We start from the raw sequence: 24,913 nt of genomic DNA on the forward strand, positions 1-24,913 counted from the left end.
ACATGAGGGATCAGAATGCTACTTTTTACCTTTAGTCCACCAGGAATACTGTTGCATACCCTCTATTTTTCTTCATAGAATGATCTTTGTTCCGGTCGACTAGTTGCCCATAGGGCAAAAGTGTCTTTTTCAACATGTTATTTACCATAATTATATAATCTTTTTCCATACCTTGTAATCATACATGCCACATTATAGATGGCTCCCTCAAATGAATGTTATTATTACAGATTTATACATTTTATTTGATGAGTTATTTTATTATCATTTCTGTTCTGGTGCTACTAATTTTCTCCACCTGAGGACATCCGGTATTTTCCCGGTATTTTTCACATTGACATGAACTTCAAAGGGCGCTACCGCCTGCCGGCGTCACCAAGAATAAAGAAACCTAGAAACAACATTCAGATGAGTTATTTTTTTATTCATTGCTGAGCATTATTCACGTCCCAGACAAACAGACTTTAACAATTCAATTGTCTGGTTTTTCTGCCCCTCGAGCGCAAGGACGTGCGCGGGGGCGTGGCCACAACCCCACCTGCTCATTTGATTTGCCCGGCGCCCGGTGACGTCACCACAGCAACTGTAGCCCGGAAATAGACAGACGCGGCTGCGGAGCGTCAGTTAGCCAACGCGGTGTGCGCGGTACCAACAAGGTTAGTGAGCGAGTCAGGCTGAGGACACGTTTGGCGTCTTTCCTACCAGTTGCGACCGAATCCTGACAGACCAATTCAGGCGAAGACATGGAGACCCCCAGCCCCTGTGTTGTGGTAAGACAGCGCGAGTATTTGTCGCCGCTCTCGCGTTGTCACCTCATGCTGGTGCTGCACCAGAAGAATGACTGTCGACCCTGGCGTTAACGGTGTAGGGACGCAGTTATTGTGAACTGGGAGCAGATCTGTAGATTTTAATATTTTTTTTACTATGTGGGCCGGTGGGATGGGTGAGCGAGTGTCGGGAGATGGACCTTCATATCCACCAGCCATCACACATGTGCGGTCCTTGGTTACAGCTTACCTGACTCAAGATGCAAACCTTCCTTATTTTACCCCCAGAGCAGGGAAAACTAACGGTTTTAAGAGTGTGTGTGTGTGTGTGTGTGCGTGTGTGTAAAAAGACATTTTCAAGGATGAATCCAAGTCTCTGTCATGTCGTTGAGCCTTATTGGGCACATAAATGTCAGAATCTGCTGGTGTCTGAGGTTACAGGATGCATCAACAGTCCCTCAAGAGTTTAAAAATCCGGTTTTTCTGCAGACTATTTTTGATGCACTTGAAATACTGTATTAAAGTGTTATTGGTCATTAACCTGGGGGCAAGTCGTCTCACAGCGCTATTTAATAACACTCAGCAAGATAAATCCACATTTTGCTAAAACAACTCTGGAAAAAAAAGAGTTCCTGTCTGCTTTATTAATTTTCACATGAAGGCAGGGCTCTGTCCTCGGAGCAGATACTGAGCAAACAGCAGAACTCCCGGCTTATCCTGCTGTGACCTCTGGTTGGTTATTATAACGGAAGGGAAACAACCACGGGATGGAAACGATCGAGAGTTTGTATCATTCATCCAGCCGTAAGCCTCTGATGGGTTAATGAAGTGCTAACATGCATGGCCCTGGGGATGTGCAGCGTACTGTGGTAACGGCCACATCGATCTAGCAGCGCTTCATGCTTTGCAGTAACTTCTCAGCTGTCACATGATCCTAGTTATGCTGTCAGGGTTCATGTGGGCACTCGGCCTCGGCTGCCGCACGTACACCGAAGCATTTAAGGTTCCCTCGGTGTGTCTCTCTCAGACCAAATCAGTATTTACTAATTCCTAAACAAAGTCCCGCGTGTCCATTTTAGCCTTAAAACCACGTGTGACCATGAGAACACGACATATTCTCTAAAGCCCGACTGACAAAGGCTCCTTGTCTTGTTCTGGGGCTGACAGAGGGTTTTCTGATCAGACGGCTGCTGCACTGAGCAGATCCACATGTTGAACCTCAGAGTTCTGTTTCCTGGGATTGGAAAGGGAAAGACTCTCAGACAGTTGGTGGGAAATCACACTAATACCTTTAGGAATTCTTTAAAGTGTCCTGCTTCGTTTCAGATCAGCGATGATGAGCAGGGATACGATTTGGACCTCTTCTGCATACCCAAGCACTACGCCACCGACCTGGAGAGGGTTTACATCCCACACGGACTCATTTTAGACAGGTGAGCTCCTTCTTGCTCAAGACAACTTGTGCTAGTTGTGGCGTGAACCTGCCATCGCCGTCAACTGGAAACTGTTCAGTTATCGGTCAGAACCAAAGGCCAGTGACCTTCATAGAGGTTCAGTAGATGATCAAACACACCTTATTTCACTGTTGACAGTGTCAAAAACCTGCTTGTCTGTGTTTTAACCAGCATGTTCTTTTAGCGGAATAAAAGCAGGAAGGGCTGCGTGAAGCCGTCTGGACATTTAGAGTTTTTGAGTAAACAGTAAGAGAAGTTTAAATAGACTTCCTGTGTTGAAACACACTGCAGAAGTGGGATGATGTTGAAGAGGCAGGGCTTCCACGCTTATTCTTCCCAGGCAAATGACCCCAAACTGACCCCCCCCCCCCTCTCTCTCCCCCTCCCATGTGATCTCAGGACGGAGCGGCTGGCCCGTGAGATCATGAAGGAGATGGGGGGCCACCACATCGTGGCCCTCTGCGTGCTTAAAGGGGGGTACAAATTCTTCGCGGACCTGCTGGACTACATCAAGGCTCTGAACAGGAACAGCGATCGCTCCATCCCCATGACGGTGGACTTCATCCGCCTCAAGAGCTACTGCGTAATCAGACCTCCTCTTTCAATCAGTAGCAGTTCGAAATGTTCTTTTACCATTATTGATCATGAAATGGCTGCAGCATGAGTAGAATCCCCAGGCTCTGAGGGCTTAGGTGGGTTATCTTCACACACTGAACCTTTGATAAGGAACTGGACTTTAGGACAGCGGGAGCTCACGTTAAAACGACCAGTTTCTTATCTGAAAGATCAAGCTGCCAGTGAATTTAAGGACAGTAGTTTGACTTGTGTTGTGATGGTTTCCACACGGGCCAGTGCTGCCCACTGGGAGCTAACGCGGGTGTCCCAGCCGGGACGTGACGCATGTGGACTTTTCTTTGGGGTTTTCCTGACATTTACCCACATGTGATGACTTTCATGCAGAAAACACAACTGCAGGCGTTTGATCTGGATCAAATCAGTTTAATCACCAGACAGTTTAGCCTAAACAATCCTTAAATGAGATGAAACCTGTCGTATTAGACAAGCTGAGCTGGGATCAGACGTTTCTATCTAATCACACACTAGGAGAATGTATGAATATGTTTTATGAGGTGTTTCATAATGGGTCCTTTCACCTTTGCACCGTTGCTACATTGTCTGAATGCTCTAGTCTTCTCAGGAGTTTAAATATATATGAAGGTGTTTCTCTTCATCTCGCAGAACGACCAGTCAACCGGAGAAATCAAGGTGATAGGAGGAGACGATCTGTCCACGCTGACGGGCAAGGTAGGACCAGTCCAGGCTACTGTGCGTCAGGGTTTAGCTTTGGTAGCGTTGACAGATTAACCTGTTTCCTCACCACGATGCCACCAAACAGCCAAAAGCATCAGGTCTCGTTATTTCTATGAGATGTGACCAGTTTTCTGTTGATACTGACGATCTTTTCTTGCTTTTACACAGAATGTCTTGATTGTGGAGGTACGTTCTCAATCATTAACATCAATGAATGTGTGAGAGAGAAAACAGTCTCTTTTTTTGACTATACTGTTTCTTTTATGACCTCCGGGGTGATTGTCCTTCATTGTTTTTGTGGTTTTAGGATATTATCGACACAGGAAAGACCATGAAGACACTACTGCAGCTCCTCAAACAGTACAATCCCAAAATGGTTAAAGTAGCAAGGTCAGCCGGAGGCCTAACGCCGTCTTTTCTGTTCAAGCTGTCTTATGTTAGCATCTTGTCGCTGTTAGCTAAAGGCTAATCTGAACCGTGGAAAAAGTATGACGACTTTTGTGTCCGTCCACAGTTTGCTGGTGAAGAGAACACCAAGAAGCGTTGGCTATCGCCCCGACTGTGAGTAGCCCGTGTTAGCGCGGGACATTAGCCGGCGCGCCACAGACTTACTGAGATGAGGAAGGTGGCGCCCAGGAACGTCAGACCCATTTCTTCTTATTTCCAGTTGTAGGATTCGAGGTGCCTGACAAGTTTGTGGTGGGATACGCATTAGACTACAACGAGTACTTTAGAGATCTAAATGTAAGTATTCCACGCGTCTACGTGCTAAATATGGTCTCAGCACTGATCAGCCATGTTGTCTTTCAGCACATCTGCGTCATCAGTGAAACGGGGAAGGAGAAGTACAAGGCGTGAGAGAAGTACCCGCCATGATGCGCTTGCCTGGTCACCGTGGCTACCTTTTATCGTAATTCCTTTCCCTTCGTGTTTTAAATGACTGCAGAGGCAGAGGGTGACATTATGAATCGCTGTGACATTTCAGCCCCCCACCCCCACCCACACACACACAGCTGGGTTTAGTGACTCAGCCCTCCTGCTGCTAAACCACGTGGAATATTGCACCCCAGGATTGGAAACATTAAAAGCCCCTATTGAAATATCACTTTTATTTAATTGTTAATAGTCACTTGTGGTAAATTGGAAGTGAAGAACTCTTTTATTGGCATTCACAGTTTAAGAAACCTGCTGGAGGGATGTCAGCTAAATATTAGCTGCTCCTGCTTTGACTGAACTCATCCAGGTTCTTTGGGCGACATCGCCATTGCATTTTTTTTGAAAATAAATTTATAAATGTACTGTGTAAATGTTCTGACTCAACTGCTGTTATTAAATGTATAAATCCTTTGGCCTGCACCTCCACCGAACACGAGTCACCTCTTTAGATTCGGGCACCTTTTCCTCGTGTGAATGTTCACACCAGCGTGCATCCAGTCTGACAAAGACGTTTATTCCTGTACAGCTATTAAAGATTCCCATCTTGTGGCTGCACTTTGTGTGTCATCCTGGTGGTTAAGGGGGAAAAGCTCCCATATATTAAAGAGAAATAAACATACTGCGCATCGTTAAAGAACGGAATGTGGATAAAAACGTTGGATGTAACCATTCTTTTGATTATTCTAACATAGAAAACACCTCCAACCTCTTTTTTTGGACTTTGATGTCAGTATCTACTAAAGGCAAAGCGACCTGCAGACATTTCGGGCTCCAGGCGGCTGCTGCGAGTCCTCCCCCCGCCTACAGAGACGATCGGCGGGTGAGCGTCGCTTCCCAAATGTGTCCCTTTGAAACGTGCTTCGATGTGACCGTCCAGTCATAAACGGGTGCCCCGTCCCTCCAGTCTGGCTCTCCAGGAAGTCAGACGCTCCAGATATTCCAGATGCTCCAGATGTCGGCGCGCCGGCAAACGAGCCTCCTCATTGGACAGCTGCGGTCACATGAGGGGGCGTGTCCTGCGCTGGTGACGCAGCCTCCTGCTGCTGCTGCTGCTGCTGCTGCTGTATGAAGGCTGAGGCTCTGGATCTGCTTCTGGTCGCGGTCTGTAGCGGAGAAGCCACTTTTAAAGGCGGGCTTTGCACAGCAGATGGAGTGTAGTTTTCTCCAGTGAGCCATAGTGAGCCTGTTTGGTTTTTCTTGTAGATAGATGACGCAAAATACGCCCGGCCTGTCTTGATGGCCACAGTATTGTGGCTCTGGCGTGGCTGCTAACATAGCTAGGGAGTTAGCATATAAGGCTAAGTACCAGTGCTGGATCGACTATTTAGCAATAAGTATCTCATGTGTGGTGCACATTAGCGAGCTTGGTGGCCTTTGCTTGAATATACACTGAGGTGTGAGGTAAAACACAAACACTGTTCTTTCCGAACACTCAACCCTGCACTTGAGAGGCTGCTGGCTTTGATTGACGCTAGCTAGTTTACCGCGCTACTATGAAACTAGTTCTGTAAGTTGCCGTTTCAGGCGTCACCACGGCTGCCGAAGAGCAGCAACCTAACGGGCTGCTAGCTAACAGTCAGTGGACGTTGGGCGGTATGTAGCCATGACATGCTAACCATCCACCGGTGGTGTTGCCCTCTGCTCATAACGTTGTTTGTAGCGTTAGCACAAGCCGAGCCTGTCCCCGTCGGTAGTAATAGTGGGTTTTGGTGCAGTTTTTATAGGTTCATCAAAGGTTATCGGTTGGAACTCCAGGGTTGACTACATCGCGTTAGCTAACGTCGCTTTCGTTAGCTCCTATGGCGGTTCCCCCCCACCGGAACACAAGTTAGCAAAGTCGTGAAAGGAACGATGTAACATCACTGCATTAGCGCCAAGTTTCTGCTCCATTAATTAGTCCCGCTAGCTAATATGATGAACAATCCTGGGGTCTTGCAACCAGAAAAGATGGACCTGGATCTGGAAATCCCGTCTTCATTGGTTCAGACGGATGGACACTTGAGAAGATCCAACAGTGCACCGATGATAAATGGCCTCAGGTTGAATAACCAAGCGATTTCTTCAACCTTTTAGCAACCATATTGTCGCTATGGGCCTGACTTCTGGATGTATCATTTCAGTGACAACTCCCTGGTCTTCCAGAGAGAAGTTCTACGCAGCCGGAGAAACAGCACAACAGTCGTGAACCGACCCAACATGGTAATTTATCTTGTTAAAATGGCTATCGGACGCTCTGCTCACACAGATTTTTCTCCACAGGTCCCTTCGTCACCGGTTCGCGTCCCCAGCACCAGGCTTCATCAGATCAAACAAGTAAGAAATGGAAAATGGGGTTATGGACCCAGCAGAACCCCTAAAATCCTTTGGAAGTTATGTTGTCTAATTTGAGATGCACGCAGGTTCACAGAAAATGATCTACATCTGTTTTATGCAACAAACGTGCATCTTATAATCTGTAAAGGCTTTATAGAGAGAAGGCAGAGGCATTTTATAGCTTGTATGGCTTTCATCAGCATCACGACCCAATTTAAGTGATGCTTCTGGTTTTTTTAGCACCATGAACCAGGAAAATAATGTCAAAAGGTGTCAGAACCTATTGGACTTGCAGGTTTCCATTCAGAGAGCGACAGAATTATGGCGCATGTGTGAAAAGAACTCAAGATGGCATCAGAAGATATAACTGACCTAATGACTTTATTTAATCACACGCTAAAAAGCTGCTGAATTCAAATAAAGTCACAACGTTTGATTTCATGAAATGTCATTAAGTCTAATGTGGCTGTGAGCCAGGCTGCACTTATATGCAACGATGACACGGTAAAAAACTGCTCTTGCAGGAAGAAGGGGTCGACGTGATGAACAGAGAGACCGCTCATGAGCGGTGAGTTGTGTAGTTGTGAATTCCTGCCCCCCCCCCCCCTTTGATAAAGCGTCTATGAGCATTCCAATGAAGGCTTGTTGTGTCCATGCAGGGGAGTGCAGGTCGCCATGCAGATGAGCCACTCTTGGGAGGAGAGTCTCAGCCTGGTAAATGTCACTCTTGTTTATTGTTTGGACCCTTGCTGCCCCGCCCAGCGCATGTCTGTGACCCGTCGGTCATCACCGACCTCTCAGCCGTTGTGGAGAGGTTGAAGACAAACATGCCAGATTAAGACGTGTGGAGTTAACAGGGCCACCAGCCTTTCAAGGACAGGCTGAGTCGGTAGTATAAAACTCCAACACTCCCCTTTTCCTGACTGTGCTACGTCCAGTTTCCGACTATATTTGGACCGCTTTGCTTCTCTACCTTCATCATCATCATCACTTTATTCTTACTTTACTCCCTGGGGAGCAGCAGGGGTCGCCTGTCCACATACTTGGAGCTTATTTCCAAATCCAGTGACCTTTACAGAATGATTCAAAACTGTTCTCAGAGCGACAACGACCTGGAGAAGTCGGCATCTTCCTCTCCGAAGCGCATCGACTTTGTCCCGGTGTCTCCCGCCCCGTCGCCGACCAGAGGGATCGGAAAAAAGGTGCACAAAGTCTTTGATCTGCACACACCATGGATGTTTTTATCTGCTGATTGGGATCGTTGTAATGAGGCAACTATCACGAATAAAAGCTCCAGACGTGCTTTGTGTAATTTAATGGTCCCGTTTCAGAATTCAAACGTCCCGTCGGGATCATAGTTGGCGTTTGTTCTTAGCGCAGCGCCCCTCCCGGAGGTGGCGGCGCCCGGTCCTGCAGTCACGTTGCAGCACGCGGACCTGGGCGCTTAGCTCTGCCCGGGTGCTCGCTGGCGTCCTCTGACCAATGAGCGCTGTACTCTGGTTGGAGGCGAATGCTAACCTGTTTCAACTCTCCCTCTTGTGTGCGTGTGTCCTGTGGCGCGAGCAGCAGTGCTTCTCTCCGTCGCTCCAGATCCTCGTCAGCAGCAACGGCCTCACCCCCAGCCCCATACCCAGCCCCACCCGGCGCTTCAGGTGAGCACGGGCTTTGTGTCCAAACATGTTGCTACCTCCCGTATGCTGGCTCCAGTTAAACGTTCCTGGGCTAGATTAGCGCTCAGGATTACGCCCCGTTGGCCTGGATCCACTGGTTTGTTGTGCTGATTTGGAGAGTTTGACATTGTGTGTTTTCTGTGCTCTTAGCCGGAGGAGTCAGAGCCCCATCAACTGCATCAGAGCCAGCATCCTGGGGCCCATAAAGCGCAAAGGTAACCCTCCCAGCATGGGCAACAGCTACGCTAACGTCAGAATCCCAGGGTACCACTGTGGTACCTGTAGACGGGAGGCTGCTACTGGGTTCCTCCTGGTTGAAAATAGGAGACTGTGTTTGGTATATGTGGATTTGGGAGCGTAAACATGTTTTTATGAGGCGTAACGTGTGTTACTGGTTCCCAGTAGAGGCCAGAGTCCAGATATTTACCCAAAAGAGAGCAGTTGGTTACTGGTTACATCACAATGACGGCCTGAGTAAAACCAGGCGACGCCATTAGTCATCCGTGTTGACCCTAAACAGTGCGAGACGGCTACGTGTCCCTTGTCTTTGTAGGAGAGATGGAGACGGAGAGTCAGCCCAAGAGGCTCTTCCAGGGCACCACCAGCATGCTGTCGTCAGACGCCTCCAACCTGTCGGAGCTCAGTTCCTGGTACGCTGCTCACATCCCACGCTCATGTTGTTCACCTCTGTTGATGGTCTGACACGGCTTCCGTTCTCCTCAGCCATTCTCCCGATCTGTTGGACGGAAGCCTCAGCAGCGTGGGCTCCTCCACCGACTCCCCAGGGAAGATGGAAGGCGTGTCGCCCTCCTCGTCCAGCAACTCCCCTTTCGCTTGTCTGCAGGATTTGTCGCCAAAGTGAGGACGGAACCACAGGAGCCTCTCTCCGGGGAAGCTCTTTGGTTCTCCAGCGGCTGCCCTCTGTGGCCTCGTCTCTGAGTGGGGGGGGGTCCAACAGCTGCATACTGAGAGATCCAGATGTTGGCAGCCCAGCAAAGGCAGGGTGGGCTGAGGACACCGAACACAGCTGCTATTGGAGGATCTTAGAGGCGATCTTGGCTTTATTGTCGCGTTCCTCCACGGCTGCACGTCATTCCATCAGTGGAGAGCGATGCTGGGCCCCAGCCTGCCAAGAAACTATGGGATGTTGAAGGTATCCTGGTCTCTGCTGGGACGCTTCTGTCCAGAATTGTGTGTACAGACTTTTCTTTTCTGAAGATTTAAATTATTGTCCCTCTTTTGTAAGTATGTACATATGTCGTCCATAGATCTGAGCCTGTGGTGGAGCAAATCCTAACTGAGCTTTTATGGGTGAATGAGCCCCAGCTCCTGGGGTAAATCTACAGATATTTGCCCTCTGCAGAGCTTCTAAGTTTCAGATCATTATATTTCAAGGCCGTGTTATATTTTCATCAGAGCCGATATATTATTATAAAAAAGGCCATTAAGAATCTTTGGAAGCAGTGTGCATCTAAATAACTTTATTTTTATTGATGTACTTCCCAAAAATCGGCATTTGGACTGAAAACGGATGAGTTTTGAGTATTCCTTCCATCGGTTCTCTGAACACTAAAGCTTCTCGTCTGTCCTGTGTTCTTGTCAGGATATCTTTGTAAATATGCAAAGCGCTGCAGCAACGGGCAGAAAAATGTTATTTATAAAGTCTGAAAAGTTCCTCTGAACTTGAGTGGCGGGTTTCCATCCCCAGTAAAGAGTAAAGGCTGGAGCAGGGGGCACGGAGCGGCGCCACCATGCCAGCGGAGCGGCGCCTCGCCTCTTGGGTTGCACGCACCGAGTCTTTTGCACAGGAAGTAGAAGTCGTCACGCGATGTTAAAATGCAGTATGTAAAGGTTCAACCTGTACTGCTCTGAGTCTGGAGATGCTTTCAACGGTCCGCAGCGTCGGATATCCGTCCGGTTTGGAAGTGTGCTAGCAGTCCTTTTACTGAATGTCCGTTACAGCGATTCAAAGCCTTGACCTGCTGTAAACAAGATCCTGCTGCTGCTCAGCCCTCATTAGCAAAGGTTCATCTGTAAACTGACGTGTGTGTGTGTGTGTGTGTGTGAGTGTGTGTGAGTGTGTGTGTGATGGAAGGCTGTGATCTGCTGAGCTGGCTAACACTGCCTGGCTTGTCTGATTGTAATAACAGTGGATATCAGGACTAAATAAATTATTTCTTTACAGGTCTGTGTGGCTTTTATATCTTTGACCTCATACCAGACACCTGTTATACGGTTTATTAAATATTTCATAGAAGCATTAATATTGTACAGCAAATAAATCGCAGCCTTAAAAAGATCTTTCCTTTGGTGACATGTACAATTGTGAGAGCAAAGTCATGCAAATAACCACACCTGTACTTCGGTTAACACTCAAAACACACTGTAGCAGAGCAAACCTACTGCTTTTATACACCGGTAGGATGAAGGTCCTTCGGGAGTTTACTATAATCTGCTGATAATGATACAAACCCAGGCCTTGCAAGAGTCTATGAATGGCTGTTTTCTTCCGGACGACTTCATGGCCTCCACTGGGGCATCGACATAAATGCAGGGAGCCTTTTTTTTTTTTTAAAAGAAAAGTATATTTTGAGCCTCTGTTGTAGACTCACACCCTCTGTCGGTATTATGGCCTCCTCTCACGTGCGTAAGATGACCATTGTAAGAAGACCTGAAGTAGAACAGAAGTGTGGGGGGGGCGGTTAGAACGTGGACAGAAGGATTTCCAAAAACAGTTTGGTCTGAATCGATTCTAGCTCACCGAGAACGTAAGCAGCTACGAGTTTCTTGTTAACACTTAAATGGAGGTAGACAGGCACCGTGGATTCGTGCTCCCCCAGCGTTGGAAGCATCAGGGCGGCCATACACACCAGCCCCAGCAGCACCGTCAGCAGACTGGGCCCTCCAGCAGCCGGACGGCTCTCTGTCAGACACACATTACAGGGTTGAGGACATTCCAATGTCAGAACAATGCACAAGGATATATGGTGCCACACGTTAACGGAGAGGACTCCGTTACCCATGGTGCATCTGTCGGGGACCATTGTGTAGGCTTTGGATTTGTAGTGAATACAATATGGAATAAAAGACACTTTGAGTCTAAAGGGATCAACCTGTCCTGTGGCCTCTGACAGTAGCGTGTCCTTAACTGCAGCGTGAAGCCGTAACCAGCTTTCAAATGTGATGCAACACTGCACCCAAGAGGTCAGGGAGTGAAGGGTGGCCATTAGCACTCCATCATGTTGGCGCCATAGCAACCGTTTGTCGGTAACGTCGCTGTCATGCTACCTGTCTGAAACGCAGTCTGTTCGAAGAATTCACTGTCTGTATTCTGCTCTTTCATTCTGCGCTCATCATCTTGAGCGCGGGGGCTGGCTGGATCCTGCGACGCTGATGGACGGAGGGTGGCCGTCACCTCTTTACGACCAAGAGCTTTCCGCTGGCTCTGCTCCGACACTTGCAGCCGGAACTTGTCGTACACTCCATAATGGCACGCCCGCACATCCCTGTGTCTGATGACTCTGTTGAAAAGGCAACCCTCTCAAAACTTGCAGTCCAAACAAATAGTTCCTTTTTAGCAAAGCCAGCAACAAACAAGACAAATACATTTTTGAGACAAGCGAATTGATGCAGGGAAAATACCCACATGTCAACACAACACTGTGGCTTGACGGCTCCAGTGGCATCCACCACTGTATACTTGTTTGGAGATGTGCACAGCACTGGAACATAAATAGAACAAACAATAATAACAGCTTGTGGGATTATGCTGTGTATAGAACGCATGGCGCTATTTCCCCATACTGTTTCATCATGTGCAAACACAGTACTGTGCCCGGCCAACTGACCTTTAAACTTGAGCGCGAACTCATATGGGTTGTAGAGGGTGAGCACCTGCTTGTGAGATGTCTGATCATCTCCGTAGAAGACGAGCTCAGTGGGGAACACGAACACAGGAAGGCTTCCTTCCACCAGCTCAGGCTGTCGATGCTGCTGCTGCTGCATTGGCTCCAGCTGAGCTCTTCCTCCGTCCACAGTCTGCCTCAGACCCCCACCCCTTTATCAACAAACCATTCAGCTGCGTGGGCTCCCTTTTGGTGCAAATAATGCTTCAGCACTCATCACCTCAAGGCCATGACATGTTGCTGAGGAAATGAAGGAGATGAGTCATTACACGTGTTTACACAAAACGCAATATTCTTCTACCTCCATTCATGTCACAAAGATTTCAGCCCATCTCTGTATAGTATGTATCTATGGGTGTATTGGTGTTGTGTTATAGTACATTATTCAGTGTATAGTTAATAAAAATGGGGGAAATAACATCTCTACTTGGTGTAATCTAATAACCTGACTTTCTATTTGTACCATCTGGTCCAGTGGTCACGTGCTGCTTGTTATGGTACAACTCGTGGCGTTACGACACTTTTGTTCTCGTACACATAAAAGAGAAAACCTAAGCCAAAAAGGCGTTATGCGCCAGTGTTTGTAGGTTTAACAACGGGGGTGATGCATCGCTTTGGGGTGGCAACATGAATGTAAACGTTGTTGGAGGGGTTTGGACAGAAAGCTAACCCTCGCTATCGGGTAGCATACAGACAACAACATTGCCAAACGCAGTTTCCTTCTATAAACGCAGTCAGGTTTTATAAGAGGGACGACAAGAGACCACTTCTACCTTATTGTCAGCTGTGTGCGCTTTGGGATGTTAACGTTACGCTTCCGTCGGTGTCCCCTCTGTTGTTTCTCTCCAGGCTTTTTTGCCCCTTTGTCAATAATGTACTGCAAAACTCGCGTTGCATGCCGGGAGGGCCGAGCGCGAGCCTGCGTCAAAAACGTCAACAACACGGACGTTGGTGTGTTCTTAAACACTCCTTTTCTCTGGGAAATAGTGTTCAAACTTTCATCATACTTGGGTAGAAAGTCAAACGTTAACAAGGGTTAGCTATATTAACCATTGATACGATTCATATTGATATCTTTAGACACAAATATTTGCTACAATTCTACCCTATGCTGGTGAATTCGTTGCCATTTAAAAAGGGTAACTTAGCAATATTATAACATAAAAATAGCTTGTTTTTTTTCTCTTATTGCGTTTCGGTTTTATAGCATTAGTGTATTTTTTTCTCTCAAATATGCCTTGATACACAAAATAAATGTCACTTGCAATGCCTCGCGAAAACCAAGAGTAACCTGCTCTAAACTATTAAGGGAGTTTGTGATTTAGACCATATATTCAAGATTGTGAAGGACCACTGAGGCTCGAGCAGAGGACGACAATGAACAACTTCACTTATTTTTTTCTCCTCACAGTATTGATACGTTGTACTCGGTTAGTTACTTGCAGCAATCGATGATTTTGTTTCAAATTTCTAAACAAATAAAGGGTTATCTGGCTGTAAAGACCGAGTCCATAAAGCATTGTGCCGTGTAATTTACCAAAAGTCTGAGTTTGATTCGGACGCTTCATAGCGAAATATGTACATGGAGTTTTTACACAGCATTACGTAGCTGGTGTGGGGGGCGTGGCCAACGGCCAATGGACTGAGCCAATCAGGAAGCAGCCTCGATTTCGGGGCGTTCCGATATGGCGAGAACAGAAGTTGAACAGCACGAGAGAGGGAGGGAGTGAATCCGGCCCTCTTCTGATGGGGGGGTCATTATAACAAACATACACATGTGTGAAGCTGTATGATAGGACATATGTAGATAACACTTATTTTACAACACGCACAACCGCGTCTTCTACATTTAAAATGCCTATTTTACTTTTCCTGTTAGACACGTCCGCCTCTATGAATCAGCGCACTTATTTGGGTACGACGTATCTGGATGTGGCTAAAGGCGCGGTTGAGGTCTTTATGAAGGTAAAGAATGAGATCACCCCGATGTTTACCAGACGAGCGCGGGGTTCTTTTGCAACATTGGTCGAAATTGATATATGTTGTTTTGGTTTTCTTTTTTTGACAGCTGCGTGCTCGAGATCCGGCTAGTAGAGGCGACAGGTACATGCTAGTTACATTCGATGATCCGCCATACGGAGTGAAGGTAATTAGAAACTGACGGCTTTATTTCAATCATTTTTCTGCCATGGAAGATTTTTATTTTCCTTCTTGTTTGTAGTCACTTTTCCGCAGTCTCCCGTTTGAGGAAAAAAAACATGCACCCGCAGCAATGCCCCGACACATCCCGCAGACATTTTGGTTTTGTGTGGAGAAAAGTCTCGAGCGTTGAGATGGAGGCGGAGAGATTTATTATCGCGTGACATCGCGCTTCTTTTAAAAAAATCCAACGTACCTATTGGTCAAATGCCCCTTCAATCATTGATAACCCCGCCCCCTGCGCCATTTTTGTATTTCTATTGGTCAATCCTGAGGGAACGTCGATAAATCCGCCTAATTAAGAGATTTTATTTTTTTCTCTTGTCCAGTTTTCGGTTTCACAAAAAATACAATTAATGTAATATGATCAGCAATATGCATCAAAACAACGCCGTGTATATTCAAAGCCAAGCACGTAACATGATGTAAATCCTTTTAAATTCTTTAACGGTTTTGGTTACTGCAGAAACCTTTCTACAGTGCATTACTAAACAACCAGGTAATCTCCCAGCATATAGGCGGTAGGAATACAAAGTTACGTGACATAGGTTGCTTTATGATCAAAGCCCCTTGGTCTTGATCTTTGGAAGATCAAGGGTCAAAGTCCATCTGGAAGCTTGCCTAAATTGAATCCTCTGTTCTTTGGCCCATGATTCATGAAAATCCATTCATAACATTTACTTATTTTGCAATCAGCAGCTTTCACATAACCTTGGCACAACATATTGTTTTTATATATGTGTAGGACTGAGGCAATCGCATTGTTTTAACAGTAAGAATTAAAAAGAACAAATGCAGCTGTCAGTTAAGTAGTGGTTTACGTATATTCTTTTTCAACCTTTTTATATCACCTTTTTCTCAAGTCTGCCAGTCTCTCCATGTCCTTGCACTTTGATTTGCAGAGTGGAGATTAAGAAATTACTGCTGGGAAAAAAACAGAAATTTAATCAAGACAATATAACTTGTCAAATATTGAGTACTGAGTATACACAAGGTTCTATGATTGGGTTTTTATGGGTTCCTAACATCACAACCATCACATATCAACTCAGTGGTACTGAGAAGTAAAGCACATTAAGGTTATTTTCTACCAGTTCATTACACTGCTTGGTTTTGCAACAATATGTAGAATCATCAATCAATTTAAATGGTGCCAGTTTAAAATTAAGCTCAGCTTTTCTCTCATTGCATATTTTCATAGGTGTCTGAGGGAACAGACCTATTTTGGTCTTGCTCTGCTCCTGTTTTATAGCTCTGCATGTGTATTTCAGGCAGGCTGGAAGGAGAACCACACCACTTTTATGTGTGAGCTGAAGAACCTGCAGGCATCTGGTCTGACAACATTAGGTCACGCTCTCCGCACAGCATTTGACCTGCTTAACCTTAATCGTCTTGTCTCTGGCATCGACAATTACGGGCAGGTTTGTGACTCTAACACCATGTCATGCATGTCTTTGGCAACAGTCTGGTGTAACATTATGACCAGACTGGGTTCTCATTCAGTTATTTTAAATAATTTTATGTTTTAGTCAGAGGTGAAATCAGTAATATGTCGTTGATCTTGTAAATGTTCACAATGGGAGTGTAGTTGGAATCAGTTGATTTGAATAAATAAAAAAATTAAGGTTAGAATTGTGATGTGAATCTGGCAAACTAAAAAAACATTACATTTTTTAAAATAAATTTTGCTAACATTTTTATTTTGCCGGACCAGAGACAGGCTGTGATTTAGCAGATTATTTGGACACACAGAGACCAGAAGCATCCAATGATCCAAAACAATTAAACAACATGATGAGACTCTTTTTGCTGAATGGTTCTGTCTCAGGGCCGTAACCCGTTTTACCTCGAGCCAGCTGTGATCATCACCATCACCGATGGGAACAAGCTTACGCACAGCTCAGGGGTGCCAGATGAGGTGAGATAACAAGCAAGAGCGCCATCACTGCAGTGTAGTGGTCATGTGATCTGATTAGACTCAGGCTGGCACCAGTTTCAGGCTTTGTGTTTGTAAGCCTTTTAAAACAACCGCAGCCGTTCTAAAACTACTTTTTCTTTCTTTACGCTGTCTCTCCAGCTGCACTTGCCCCTGCATTCCCCATTAGTTGGCAGTGAGTTAACCAAGGAGCCCTTCCGCTGGGACCAGCGTCTCTTTGCGTTGGTCCTGAGATTGCCGGGAGCAACGAGACCAGACAATGAACAGCTCGGCAGCGTCCCCACAGATGATTCTGCCATCACCCAAATGTGTGAAGTCACAGGAGGTTTGGCATTTTTTTTATTTTTAAATATACAAGGACAGCAGCAAAACCACACTGCACAAACACATATAGTGGCTGGTGCAGAGACCATGGTCAATAAAGAATGAGGTGGTACTGTTACACCACTAAACTGCGCTCACCGGTTTTTCTCAGGCCGATCGTACTGTGTGCGGACTCAGAGGATGCTGAACCAGTGTCTGGAGTCTCTGGTCCAAAAGGTTCAAAGCGGTGTTGTCATTAATTTTGAAAAGACTGGACCAGATCCACCCCTTGTCGGGGAAGGTGAGATTTAAGTTAAGGTGTCGTGAAAAGGTGAAGCTTTTACCTTCCTGCAAGCTCTCGTCTATACAATTATGGCGATTTTATTCTAAAATGTTAAGGGACTGTACATTGATGACTTTGTAACTTTAATGTTTGTTGTCATAGACAACTCTGTGGAGCTAAATCGCGCCGTGCCGGATTTTAACCTGCAACCGTGGCAGAGCTGCCATAAACTCATCTATGTGCGGCCAAACCCAAAGACGGGGGTTCCCATTGGGCACTGGCCGATCCCTGAGTCCTTCTGGCCAGACCAGAATACTCCGACTCTGGTGAGTCTTTGAAATAACTTTATACTCTAAATGAGCCTCTAAACTGTTGGCTGTCTTGTGGTAACATCTGGAAATGTCTCCTACTGCCAGCCCCCTCGTGCTGCACATCCCGTTGTGAGATTCTCTTGTGTGGACTGTGAACCAATGGTGATAGACAAGCTTCCCTTTGACAAGTATGAACTGGAGCCATCTCCACTTACCCAGTTTATTTTGGAAAGGAAGTCTCCACACAGTTGCTGGCAGGTATGATGATCAAGGGGACTGTGAACCTGAAAAAACTATATCTTCCTGCACATGTGATGTTATAACCCTTTGTTGACTGAAGCTGGGGTTTATTAATAAGCCTCATTTCTAAGATTTGCTCCCATTCAACTTGTAATGCTCTGATTTGGTTGTTTATGTGGTTCCCAGGTGTTTGTGAGCAGCAGCATGAAGCAGAATGATCTGGGGCAGCCTTTTGGATACCTGAAGGCCAGCACCACCCTAACATGTGTCAACCTGTTTGTCATGCCATACAATTACCCAGTCCTTCTCCCCCTTCTTGGTAAGACGCGTGGCATTAAATGCCCCCTTTAAAGTGGCTTCAAACTTCTTTGGCCAGTCGTGCGTGTTTATATGAACTCTAAAGCTTTCTTTGATTTCATTCTTTACGTGTTTTGCAACAAATACTGCAGATGTTTTGGTGTCCTGCAGTGTTTCAGTGAGCCAACTGTCGTCTACCATGTGAACGCGTTAGTCAGCAGATGGATGACCTCGTTTGTTCCCTTTTTAGATGATTTGTTTAAAGTGCACAAGCTGAAACCAAATGTAAAGTGGCGGCAGGCTTTTGAGATCTACCTGAAGACGATGCCTCCGTATTATCTTATGGTAAACGAAAGCTCTTACGTGTGTTTCCATCAGTACCTGTCATCTAAACCGACTCACCTTCTCATACGTAACGGCTGCTGCTTCTTGTGTTTTCTGACAGCCCTTAAAAAAGGCGTTGAGGATGATGGGTGCACCCAATCTTATTGCAGAGAATATGGACTGTGGCCTGAGTTACAGTGTGATCTCGTACCTGAAGAAGCTCAGCCAGCAGGTGAGGTCACATTTATTTAGCCATCGCAGTAACTTTATATATGTTTCTACTCTCTCAACAGCAGATGTGACAAGGACACAACTGCCGGGTTACGTCTGAGTGGTTAAAACAGTCGTTGGAGCAGAGAGATTTGCAAATGTGTTTCTCTCACTTTGTTGTTTAAGGCAAAGCTGGAATCAGATCGTCTGATTGTGTCTGTGGGTAAGAAGGCTCCTCAAGAGATCGCCATAAAGGTGAAGAACCAGTCCAGCTCGCCGTCTCTGTCCCACTACTGCGACTTCAAACACTTACTGCAGGGAATCAGTGGCGAGGGGCCGCTGCGCCTGGCGGACCTCAAGGAGTTCTCTGGCTTCCAGATTGCACTGCTCAACAAGGTTCACCAGACAAAATGGCCCACCTTCTCCCTAACTGGGAACCTTAGAATCCTTTGCTGAATGATTGTTTTGACTGAGACGATCCTGATGTGTCCACAGGATGTAAAACCTCAAGCTTATCGAAACGCCTTTGACATCCCGAGAAGAAACCTTCTGGATCATCTTACCCGCATGCGCTCCAATTTGCTCCAGAGATTCCAAAAACGGATCCGAGGGCAAGATGAAGGTATACAGATATTACTACCAACCCTTTTTACTATATATCACTGAGATTTGCCTAAAGAGAGTCCGTTTGCTCTTTGCCAGACTCTCTCCACAGCGTCCCAGTGGCTCAGATGGGAAATTATCAGGAGTACCTGAAAATGATGCCGTCTCCTCTGAGAGAACTGGACCCTGACCAACCCAAACGTCTACACACATTTGGAAACCCTTTCAAGCAGGATAAAAAGGTAGAGGCTCGAGTGGAACCTGCAGATGTTTTTCCCTTATGTCCGGCACTTTAGTTTTATGTTCTCGCACGTAAAACACAGGGGATGATGATTGACGAGGCGGACGAGTTTGTAACAGGACCTCAGAATAAGAAAAGAGGAACCAGCGGTGACCTGAGCTCTGGTGTTGCTGTAAAGAGGAGGAGGAGCATGTCTCCGTTACTGAGGCGGTCACAGACCCCACCAGGGAACAACAACCACGCAGGGGCAGGAAATAGTCCCGCAGGGGTGCAAGGTCAGCAGAACGCCCTCAAAGCCATCCCACAGCACAGAGGTTAGAAAGCTTGGATATAAAGGATGGTCATTATAGGAGAATATCCCATAACCGGCGTTTGTTTCTCCCATAGAGGGGGATGGTAACGACATGGTGGTGATGGAGAGTAATGGTGGCCTGAGTCTTGAGGCTGAGTCTGGAGACAATTGGCCCGCGAAGGCTGACATTGTAAGCAAACATTCATCTTCGCCGAACGCAGAGCAGAAGGCCGGTCTGGGGGCAGCAGAGCCGGAGGGGGGCGTAAACCCGGCCTGGGAGAGACTAGAGGAAGTTCACTTGGGCCAGCAGCTGTTGAAAGAGACCCACAACTGTGAGGAGCTGAGCCCAGAGAACCATCTGGAGGGCACTGAGCCTGACCCTGAAACGGCCAACACCATATTCATAGCCCCGCTCGACGGAAGCCAAGCAGAGCTGAGGAGTCGAGTCATCAAAGAAGTCCGGAAACCTGGGAGGAGTAAGTAGGAGCCAGCGTGGGGTACCAACCAAAGCTTGCTCACTAGTGTTCACGAGGCTGTCTCTCCTTTTCTCTCTCAGATTATGAGCCCATAGTGAGACTGCTACAGCAGGTGAAAGGCCCAGTGGATGTCCAGAAGTATGTCATCCAGCACGCTATCAAGGAGGCTGTCAGGTACAAGACACTGGCTCCCTTCAGCCTTTTAAACACCCTGGGAAACGAGTCCATAAAGATATTTAACTTTGACTTTTAACCCCAGCTTCATTGCACACGCTGCCATTTAGGATTGATTTGCAACCCTCCTAATAGTTTTTGCCTCTCTGACAGGTTCAAAAAACATGTTCTGATCCAGCAGCTTCAGACCACCATTGCCGAGCTGGAGAAGAAGGAATCGACAGCCAACCAGCAGCCAACCAGCGATCAGGAGATGTAGTCATGAACCCACGAGGACATTCTTACTGGGAGAAAAGACGACTCACTCTTTACCGTGCAAAAGCCTCCGAAAGAGGCGATATTTAGAAAAAAGAGGTGAATCATGTGGGCCGTGACTGCAGGCTAACAGACACTTCCCCTTTATACTGACAGAGGCCTTTAACGTTCTTCTGTTTTTATGGCAGCGTCTTTCAGCGCACGTGCATGTCTGACACTGGGTGAACAGAGAGGGTTGATCAGCAGGTCTTTCTTCAGCTGGTCTGAAGCTGGAAGACCATCAGTTATAAAAGGGGGTCTAGACCACAGCCTGCACTCCTCAGCAGATATGTTGTATTTTTATAATGAGGAACGTCTGAAGGTACTACATCACATTGATGCCAGCCTTTATAGATCCAGTATTGTCATATCAACGGCATTAGCTCACTCCTGCAGCAACGTCCCTCCTCCTTTTAAGGTTATAATGTCAAAACTCCACATTGCCTCATCTCTAATCGCAACAAATGACAGATTATTTTAACAGAGACAGGATTCTGTTGTGTTGACGCAGCGCAAACGTCCAGATTCAGAACGTTCATATCAATCGAATGAGCTCCTTCAACGCGCACGGCAGACCTCATTACCTCCACAGTCCTGCAACACGTCCTCCTACAAGCCGTCTGCTCCGACTGTATCAGCACTCCTCTTTTTATCTGTAAGACTTTTTATTGTTGATAGCAAATGCAGATTATTTTTCTAAATTTGTTACTTTCGGTATAAAATATATTGGATACACAAAGACAGTTTTGTATTATGTTGAATATGAATTATGAAGGTTTAATGTTGCTGTTGTCTGTATTAATAAAAAAGAAGCAAAGCACATTTTGACGTTTGTGTTGTATTTTTTGTCCTGCAAAGTGTAAAAAGTAAACAGCAGAATTTAACTGTGGTTGTACTAGATCCTTTAAAGTTAGATTATTTTGTTGGTTTGATTGTTTAGTCGGTCCCACTTCTACCACCAAACCAGCTGGGACCCGCTGGGACCTGCTTGTCCATTGCTTCCCACAGATGCTCGTCTGGGCGGCAGGACCCAGGTTCTCCAGCAGGACCCAGGATCTCCAGCAGGACCCAGGATCTCCAGCAGGACCCAGGATCTCCAGCAGGACCTTTCCGGAAGCATCTGACTGCCTCCGCTGGTTCACCTGCTTCCCAGAGTGCATAGCCCATAACTGCTGACCATATCACCCAATACCGGCAGATATTGGACCTTCCTTCTGTTCTCTCTGAGAGGCAGTAGAGGGAGTGCAGGACCTGTACTACAATCATTAGGAATGCTAGTAACGGGCTGGATTTCTTCTTCGCCGAGGCCTTCAGGTAGTTTTTAGCTGTTCAAGCTACAGCGGCTGGTTGATCGGATCAGACCACCATGACCAGCCTTCCCTCCCCACGTGCAACGTGGATCCTTGACCACCCCGACTCGCCTTGGAGCAATTCCAAGAGACCACAGCGGACTGGGAACCAGCCCAGAGGAGCAGGAGTTTTGGAGATAAAGGGAGAACCCATGGTGTTCGCCTCACCTGTCACAGGTCGTAATGTTACGGCTGAATGATGTGTTTGTGTGCCATAATTAACAATGCATTAATTAAGAGGTTCACGCTGCCTTCACTCATTTACAGATCCTTTGGGGGTTTAAAATGGATCCTTTCTAATAGTTTTAACCCTTGACATCATCTCCAGGTGTCTTCCATTGTAGTAATGACAAGCTCAGAATTTCTTTACAATGAATATTGAAATCAGACTGGTGTGCAAGGTTTCCTGTTTTAATGGTTTCCATGGTAGCCAAAAACAATTCTAAATATGGAAACGGGGAGTTTCTGATCAACGAATGACTGTTACACCACCTGAGCAGCAGGTCCGCTTCCCACATTAAATATAAAGTAACACATTAACAAACTGTAAAATCAGTTAGGATTTTATTAAACATTTGTTAAATGTTAACAAATGAAAACAAACGAAAGAAAAAACAGATCATGTACCAATCGTTACAGATGTAGAATGTTTCCCACCCCCTCAAAACAACAGAAAACTCCAAACCAAAGAAACAGAAGCAAAAGGAAGAAGACTCATGGCTGCTGACAGATGTTCACCAGCTGCTGGAGACTGGTGCAGCTGTGAACTTCGAGGGTGTGTGTGGCTCATCTGGGGGTATACAGGGCAGGAGGATTGCAGTTCAGTTCAGCAGGCAGTTTAGAACAGACTCCAAAGTGATGAAGGACTGTATAGAAAAACAGAAGGCTCTAGAAAAAGCTTGGGGTTGGCACATGCTGGATTGACAGTTTACCGTGTTTGGGATGGGGGGGGGCAAGATTACAACATCTGGCAGCTGCTGAAATGAGTTTTGACTCATGAGACTGATGAGGGGATGGAGATGGCAGATGGGGGCCCGCTGAGAAGACAACCAACGGCGGCCAGCGGAACATGCACTTTCTGAGAAGGTTTCATCAAACGGAGGCTCTAAGAAACAAAACCTATATATGGCTCGAGCAGGTTCACCCCCTCGCCCAGAGTCAGCGGTCAGCTGTTCCCTCAGCGGTGTCACGTGACTGAACGACATCAACACGGCGGCGCTTGTTCCCACTGGCGAGGATGCTCAATCTAACAGCATAGTAATCTATGTAGAAATACAAATAAAACTGGAAGAACTCTCACCGCCCATTCTAACAAACTTAAACTGGTGTCTAACCTCAGTTACATAACAGGCATGAGAGCCCAGTCTCAGTGCAAACGCTCCAGCTTGCGTAGTCGTATGGGGTTGGGAAGAGCTTGCTGGTTGCGTACAGAGGAGGCTTCTTCCTCCGGTGAGCGGAACAGCACCCGACCGCGGTGGTTGAAAAGATAAAAGGACGGGTGGTTTCTCAGCGTATCAAATGTTCTGGAAAAGCACAAAAGAAAGTTTATTGAAAGAAAAGAATCAGTAGATGACAAGCAAAGTCCAAGATAGTAAAAATGTATATTAGATGGTGACTTGGACTCGTGCTCCTATAAACAACAGTTCTTTTTCTCCTTTAGTTCAGCTCAGAACTCAAACATTAGAGGAATTTAATGAAAGTGCTGATTATTGCCGTAGTAACACCGTCCAGGTGTTCCATGTCTGATGCCACCTTGATACTGGTGTTAACGCACATGCACGGCAATGCTTTTGCCTCTAATGACCAGCACTTAGTGGTGGGAAGTAAATTAGTAGTCAGCCATGCAGGCAATCCTTTAGAATACAGAGAGCAGCGGTCTTTTTCTCGCTGCTGCAAACTTGAGAGATAACCAATGACTCAAGTCTCAGGCGGCAACGCATTCACCAAATCTGTCATTCAACAGCACAGGAAACCTGCTGCTCTGACCCAGATCATCCCGAGAGGTGATTTCTGAAACTTTGGAGTAATTCACTCATCAATCACTATTGTCTATAGCACATGTGTCAACTCAGTCCTCGAGGGCCACGATTCTGCCGGGTTTTCTGTCCTACCAGGCTGAAAATGCAGGCAGGATCGTGGCCCTCGAGGACTGAGTTTGACATGCCTGGTCTATAGCATCTATCATTCATTAACCAAGCTGGAAAATTCGCATTGTCGTCATAATGTTTAACATCTCAGACTATATTCACGCATGCAAACGTGTTGGTTTGGTGCTCTGGTGGAGGCTGGAACTGTGCACAACAGATGAACCTACTTGTTTTTCAGTTCCGATGAGGCGTCCATATCTTTGAACTCTCCGGCGATGTTGACAATACCGTAGCAAGTCATGACGAACGACAATAGCGTCTGCAGTACGATCTATGAGAACACAAATCAATTATAACTATTACAAATCTGTTGTTTTCGGTAAACGTGACCGCGTGAATGGATGCATGCCTCAAAGTCACTCACATCGATCGGTAATGTCTCGTTTTCCTTCTCCGTCAGCCGCATATATGACCGATCTGATCGGGGAGCACATTTTAGGAAGCAAGTTAGTCGACACCAACATCATTTCTAAGAAAATACCATTTCCAAAGACACAATATTTTATTAGACATTTATCATTTCATGCAATTTTCACATTAATGGTGAAAAACGGCAACTATATGCGTTAGCATTTAGCTTCAGTAGCTAGCCGTCAGCCGAAGGGCTAAAATTCTTGATGTGCCATCATACTCTGTACGATCTAAGGAAATAAATCAAAAAATACTTTTAACGTTTTAATTGTCAGTACAAAACTTACGTTGTGCCGCTGAGAAAGCTGCATGAGCTAAAGCAAAAAGTCCGACTCCAACAACACCTTTCCAAAACGAAGACGCCATTTTTCATGTGGAGATACTACAGGAAATGGGCAGCTCATTAGCACTGTCGTAAACCAATGTCGTAAAAATAGAAACCACGTTCATGTCATACAAAAAAACTG

The 24,913-nt window shown here is 46.2% G+C and overlaps 5 protein-coding genes and 1 non-coding gene across 12 annotated transcripts; 4 read left to right on the plus strand and 2 right to left on the minus strand.

Moving 5' to 3' along the window:
* Positions 1-575: 575 nt before the first annotated feature.
* hprt1 (hypoxanthine phosphoribosyltransferase 1) lies at positions 576-5,023 on the plus strand. The gene is made up of 9 exons (XM_057043309.1): positions 576-770; positions 2,094-2,200; positions 2,621-2,804; positions 3,461-3,526; positions 3,701-3,718; positions 3,840-3,922; positions 4,047-4,093; positions 4,200-4,276; positions 4,343-5,023. Exons 1-9 carry the CDS (start codon positions 744-746, stop codon positions 4,388-4,390), a joined length of 657 nt encoding a protein of 218 aa, XP_056899289.1. The 5' UTR covers positions 576-743; the 3' UTR covers positions 4,391-5,023.
* Positions 5,024-5,476: 453 nt separating this feature from the next.
* Positions 5,477-10,635, plus strand: pabir2 (PABIR family member 2). 3 transcript variants are annotated; one of them, XR_008952079.1, is made up of 10 exons: positions 5,477-6,507; positions 6,589-6,667; positions 6,728-6,781; positions 7,441-7,495; positions 7,882-7,983; positions 8,348-8,433; positions 8,602-8,666; positions 9,005-9,101; positions 9,175-9,642; positions 9,720-10,635. XR_008952079.1 is itself a non-coding variant. In XM_057043307.1 (10 exons), the coding sequence occupies exons 1-10, from the start codon at positions 6,380-6,382 to the stop codon at positions 9,311-9,313; spliced, it is 849 nt and encodes a 282-aa protein (XP_056899287.1). In that variant the 5' UTR covers positions 5,478-6,379; the 3' UTR covers positions 9,314-10,635. The 3 variants fall into 3 exon arrangements, 2 of the variants coding, with proteins under 2 accessions (XP_056899286.1, XP_056899287.1); XM_057043307.1 differs by adding an exon at positions 7,306-7,349 and having other exon boundaries at positions 5,478-6,507; positions 9,175-10,635; XM_057043306.1 differs by having other exon boundaries at positions 9,175-10,635.
* On the plus strand, positions 7,543-7,692 carry LOC130531937 (small nucleolar RNA U109). Its single transcript, XR_008952237.1, has one exon. It is a non-coding gene; the product is annotated as a small nucleolar RNA U109 (small nucleolar RNA).
* Positions 10,636-10,673: 38 nt separating the features above from the next.
* mospd1 (motile sperm domain containing 1) lies at positions 10,674-13,288 on the minus strand. Its single transcript, XM_057043308.1, has 6 exons — positions 13,130-13,288; positions 12,300-12,596; positions 12,098-12,173; positions 11,740-11,972; positions 11,213-11,374; positions 10,674-11,122 (listed from the first exon to the last, which is right to left on the minus strand). The coding sequence occupies exons 2-6, from the start codon at positions 12,454-12,456 to the stop codon at positions 11,091-11,093; spliced, it is 660 nt and encodes a 219-aa protein (XP_056899288.1). The 5' UTR covers positions 12,457-12,596; positions 13,130-13,288; the 3' UTR covers positions 10,674-11,090.
* Positions 13,289-14,050: 762 nt separating this feature from the next.
* Positions 14,051-21,361, plus strand: ints6l (integrator complex subunit 6 like). 3 transcript variants are annotated; one of them, XR_008952077.1, is made up of 19 exons: positions 14,052-14,321; positions 14,425-14,502; positions 15,827-15,976; positions 16,384-16,473; positions 16,633-16,816; positions 16,967-17,095; positions 17,240-17,403; positions 17,494-17,646; positions 17,815-17,947; positions 18,176-18,270; positions 18,371-18,481; positions 18,646-18,855; positions 18,955-19,081; positions 19,162-19,304; positions 19,386-19,617; positions 19,691-20,071; positions 20,152-20,245; positions 20,399-20,599; positions 20,689-21,361. XR_008952077.1 is itself a non-coding variant. In XM_057043297.1 (18 exons), exons 1-18 carry the CDS (start codon positions 14,211-14,213, stop codon positions 20,502-20,504), a joined length of 2,652 nt encoding a protein of 883 aa, XP_056899277.1. In that variant the 5' UTR covers positions 14,051-14,210; the 3' UTR covers positions 20,505-21,361. The 3 variants fall into 3 exon arrangements, 2 of the variants coding, with proteins under 2 accessions (XP_056899277.1, XP_056899276.1); XM_057043297.1 differs by having other exon boundaries at positions 14,051-14,321; positions 19,386-19,578; positions 20,399-21,361; XM_057043296.1 differs by having other exon boundaries at positions 20,399-21,361.
* A 1,074-nt stretch (positions 21,362-22,435) lies between these two features.
* Positions 22,436-24,828, minus strand: mmgt1 (membrane magnesium transporter 1). Of its 3 annotated transcripts, none has more exons than XM_057043445.1 (5): positions 24,734-24,828; positions 24,400-24,452; positions 24,203-24,306; positions 23,223-23,411; positions 22,436-22,754 (listed from the first exon to the last, which is right to left on the minus strand). In XM_057043445.1, the coding sequence occupies exons 1-4, from the start codon at positions 24,810-24,812 to the stop codon at positions 23,255-23,257; spliced, it is 393 nt and encodes a 130-aa protein (XP_056899425.1). In that variant the 5' UTR covers positions 24,813-24,828; the 3' UTR covers positions 22,436-22,754; positions 23,223-23,254. The 3 variants fall into 3 exon arrangements, with proteins under 3 accessions (XP_056899425.1, XP_056899424.1, XP_056899423.1); XM_057043444.1 differs by having other exon boundaries at positions 22,436-23,150; XM_057043443.1 differs by having other exon boundaries at positions 22,436-23,411.
* Between the last annotated feature and the right edge of the window lie 85 nt (positions 24,829-24,913).

Source organism: Takifugu flavidus, chromosome 9 (assembly GCF_003711565.1).
Source record: "Takifugu flavidus isolate HTHZ2018 chromosome 9, ASM371156v2, whole genome shotgun sequence".
In the NCBI taxonomy this organism is placed as follows: domain Eukaryota; kingdom Metazoa; phylum Chordata; class Actinopteri; order Tetraodontiformes; family Tetraodontidae; genus Takifugu; species Takifugu flavidus.

Excerpts from the sequence above, each read along its gene's own strand:
- ints6l (XM_057043296.1), top strand. The coding sequence starts at position 14,211 with ATGCCTATTTTACTTTTCCTGTTAGACACGTCCGCCTCTATGAATCAG. Across the intron at positions 17,404-17,493 it reads ACCAGAATACTCCGACTCTG|CCCCCTCGTGCTGCACATCC; the intron begins GTGAGTCTTTGA and ends TCCTACTGCCAG. Across the intron at positions 17,647-17,814 it reads CTCCACACAGTTGCTGGCAG|GTGTTTGTGAGCAGCAGCAT; the intron begins GTATGATGATCA and ends TGTGGTTCCCAG.
- pabir2 (XM_057043306.1), top strand. The coding sequence starts at position 6,380 with ATGATGAACAATCCTGGGGTCTTGCAACCAGAAAAGATGGACCTGGAT. Across the intron at positions 6,668-6,727 it reads TCGTGAACCGACCCAACATG|GTCCCTTCGTCACCGGTTCG; the intron begins GTAATTTATCTT and ends TTTTCTCCACAG. Across the intron at positions 8,667-9,004 it reads GGGGCCCATAAAGCGCAAAG|GAGAGATGGAGACGGAGAGT; the intron begins GTAACCCTCCCA and ends TTGTCTTTGTAG.
- mospd1 (XM_057043308.1), bottom strand. The coding sequence starts at position 12,456 with ATGCAGCAGCAGCAGCATCGACAGCCTGAGCTGGTGGAAGGAAGCCTT. Across the intron at positions 11,375-11,739 it reads ACAGACTGCGTTTCAGACAG|AGAGCCGTCCGGCTGCTGGA; the intron begins GTAGCATGACAG and ends TGTGTCTGACAG. Across the intron at positions 11,123-11,212 it reads CGTAGCTGCTTACGTTCTCG|GTCTTCTTACAATGGTCATC; the intron begins GTGAGCTAGAAT and ends GTTCTACTTCAG.
- mmgt1 (XM_057043445.1), bottom strand. The coding sequence starts at position 24,812 with ATGGCGTCTTCGTTTTGGAAAGGTGTTGTTGGAGTCGGACTTTTTGCT. Across the intron at positions 24,453-24,733 it reads AGCTTTCTCAGCGGCACAAC|ATCGGTCATATATGCGGCTG; the intron begins GTAAGTTTTGTA and ends CTCCCCGATCAG. Across the intron at positions 23,412-24,202 it reads TCATCGGAACTGAAAAACAA|AACATTTGATACGCTGAGAA; the intron begins GTAGGTTCATCT and ends GTGCTTTTCCAG.
- hprt1 (XM_057043309.1), top strand. The coding sequence starts at position 744 with ATGGAGACCCCCAGCCCCTGTGTTGTG. Across the intron at positions 2,201-2,620 it reads CACGGACTCATTTTAGACAG|GACGGAGCGGCTGGCCCGTG; the intron begins GTGAGCTCCTTC and ends ATGTGATCTCAG. Across the intron at positions 4,277-4,342 it reads AGTACTTTAGAGATCTAAAT|CACATCTGCGTCATCAGTGA; the intron begins GTAAGTATTCCA and ends GTTGTCTTTCAG.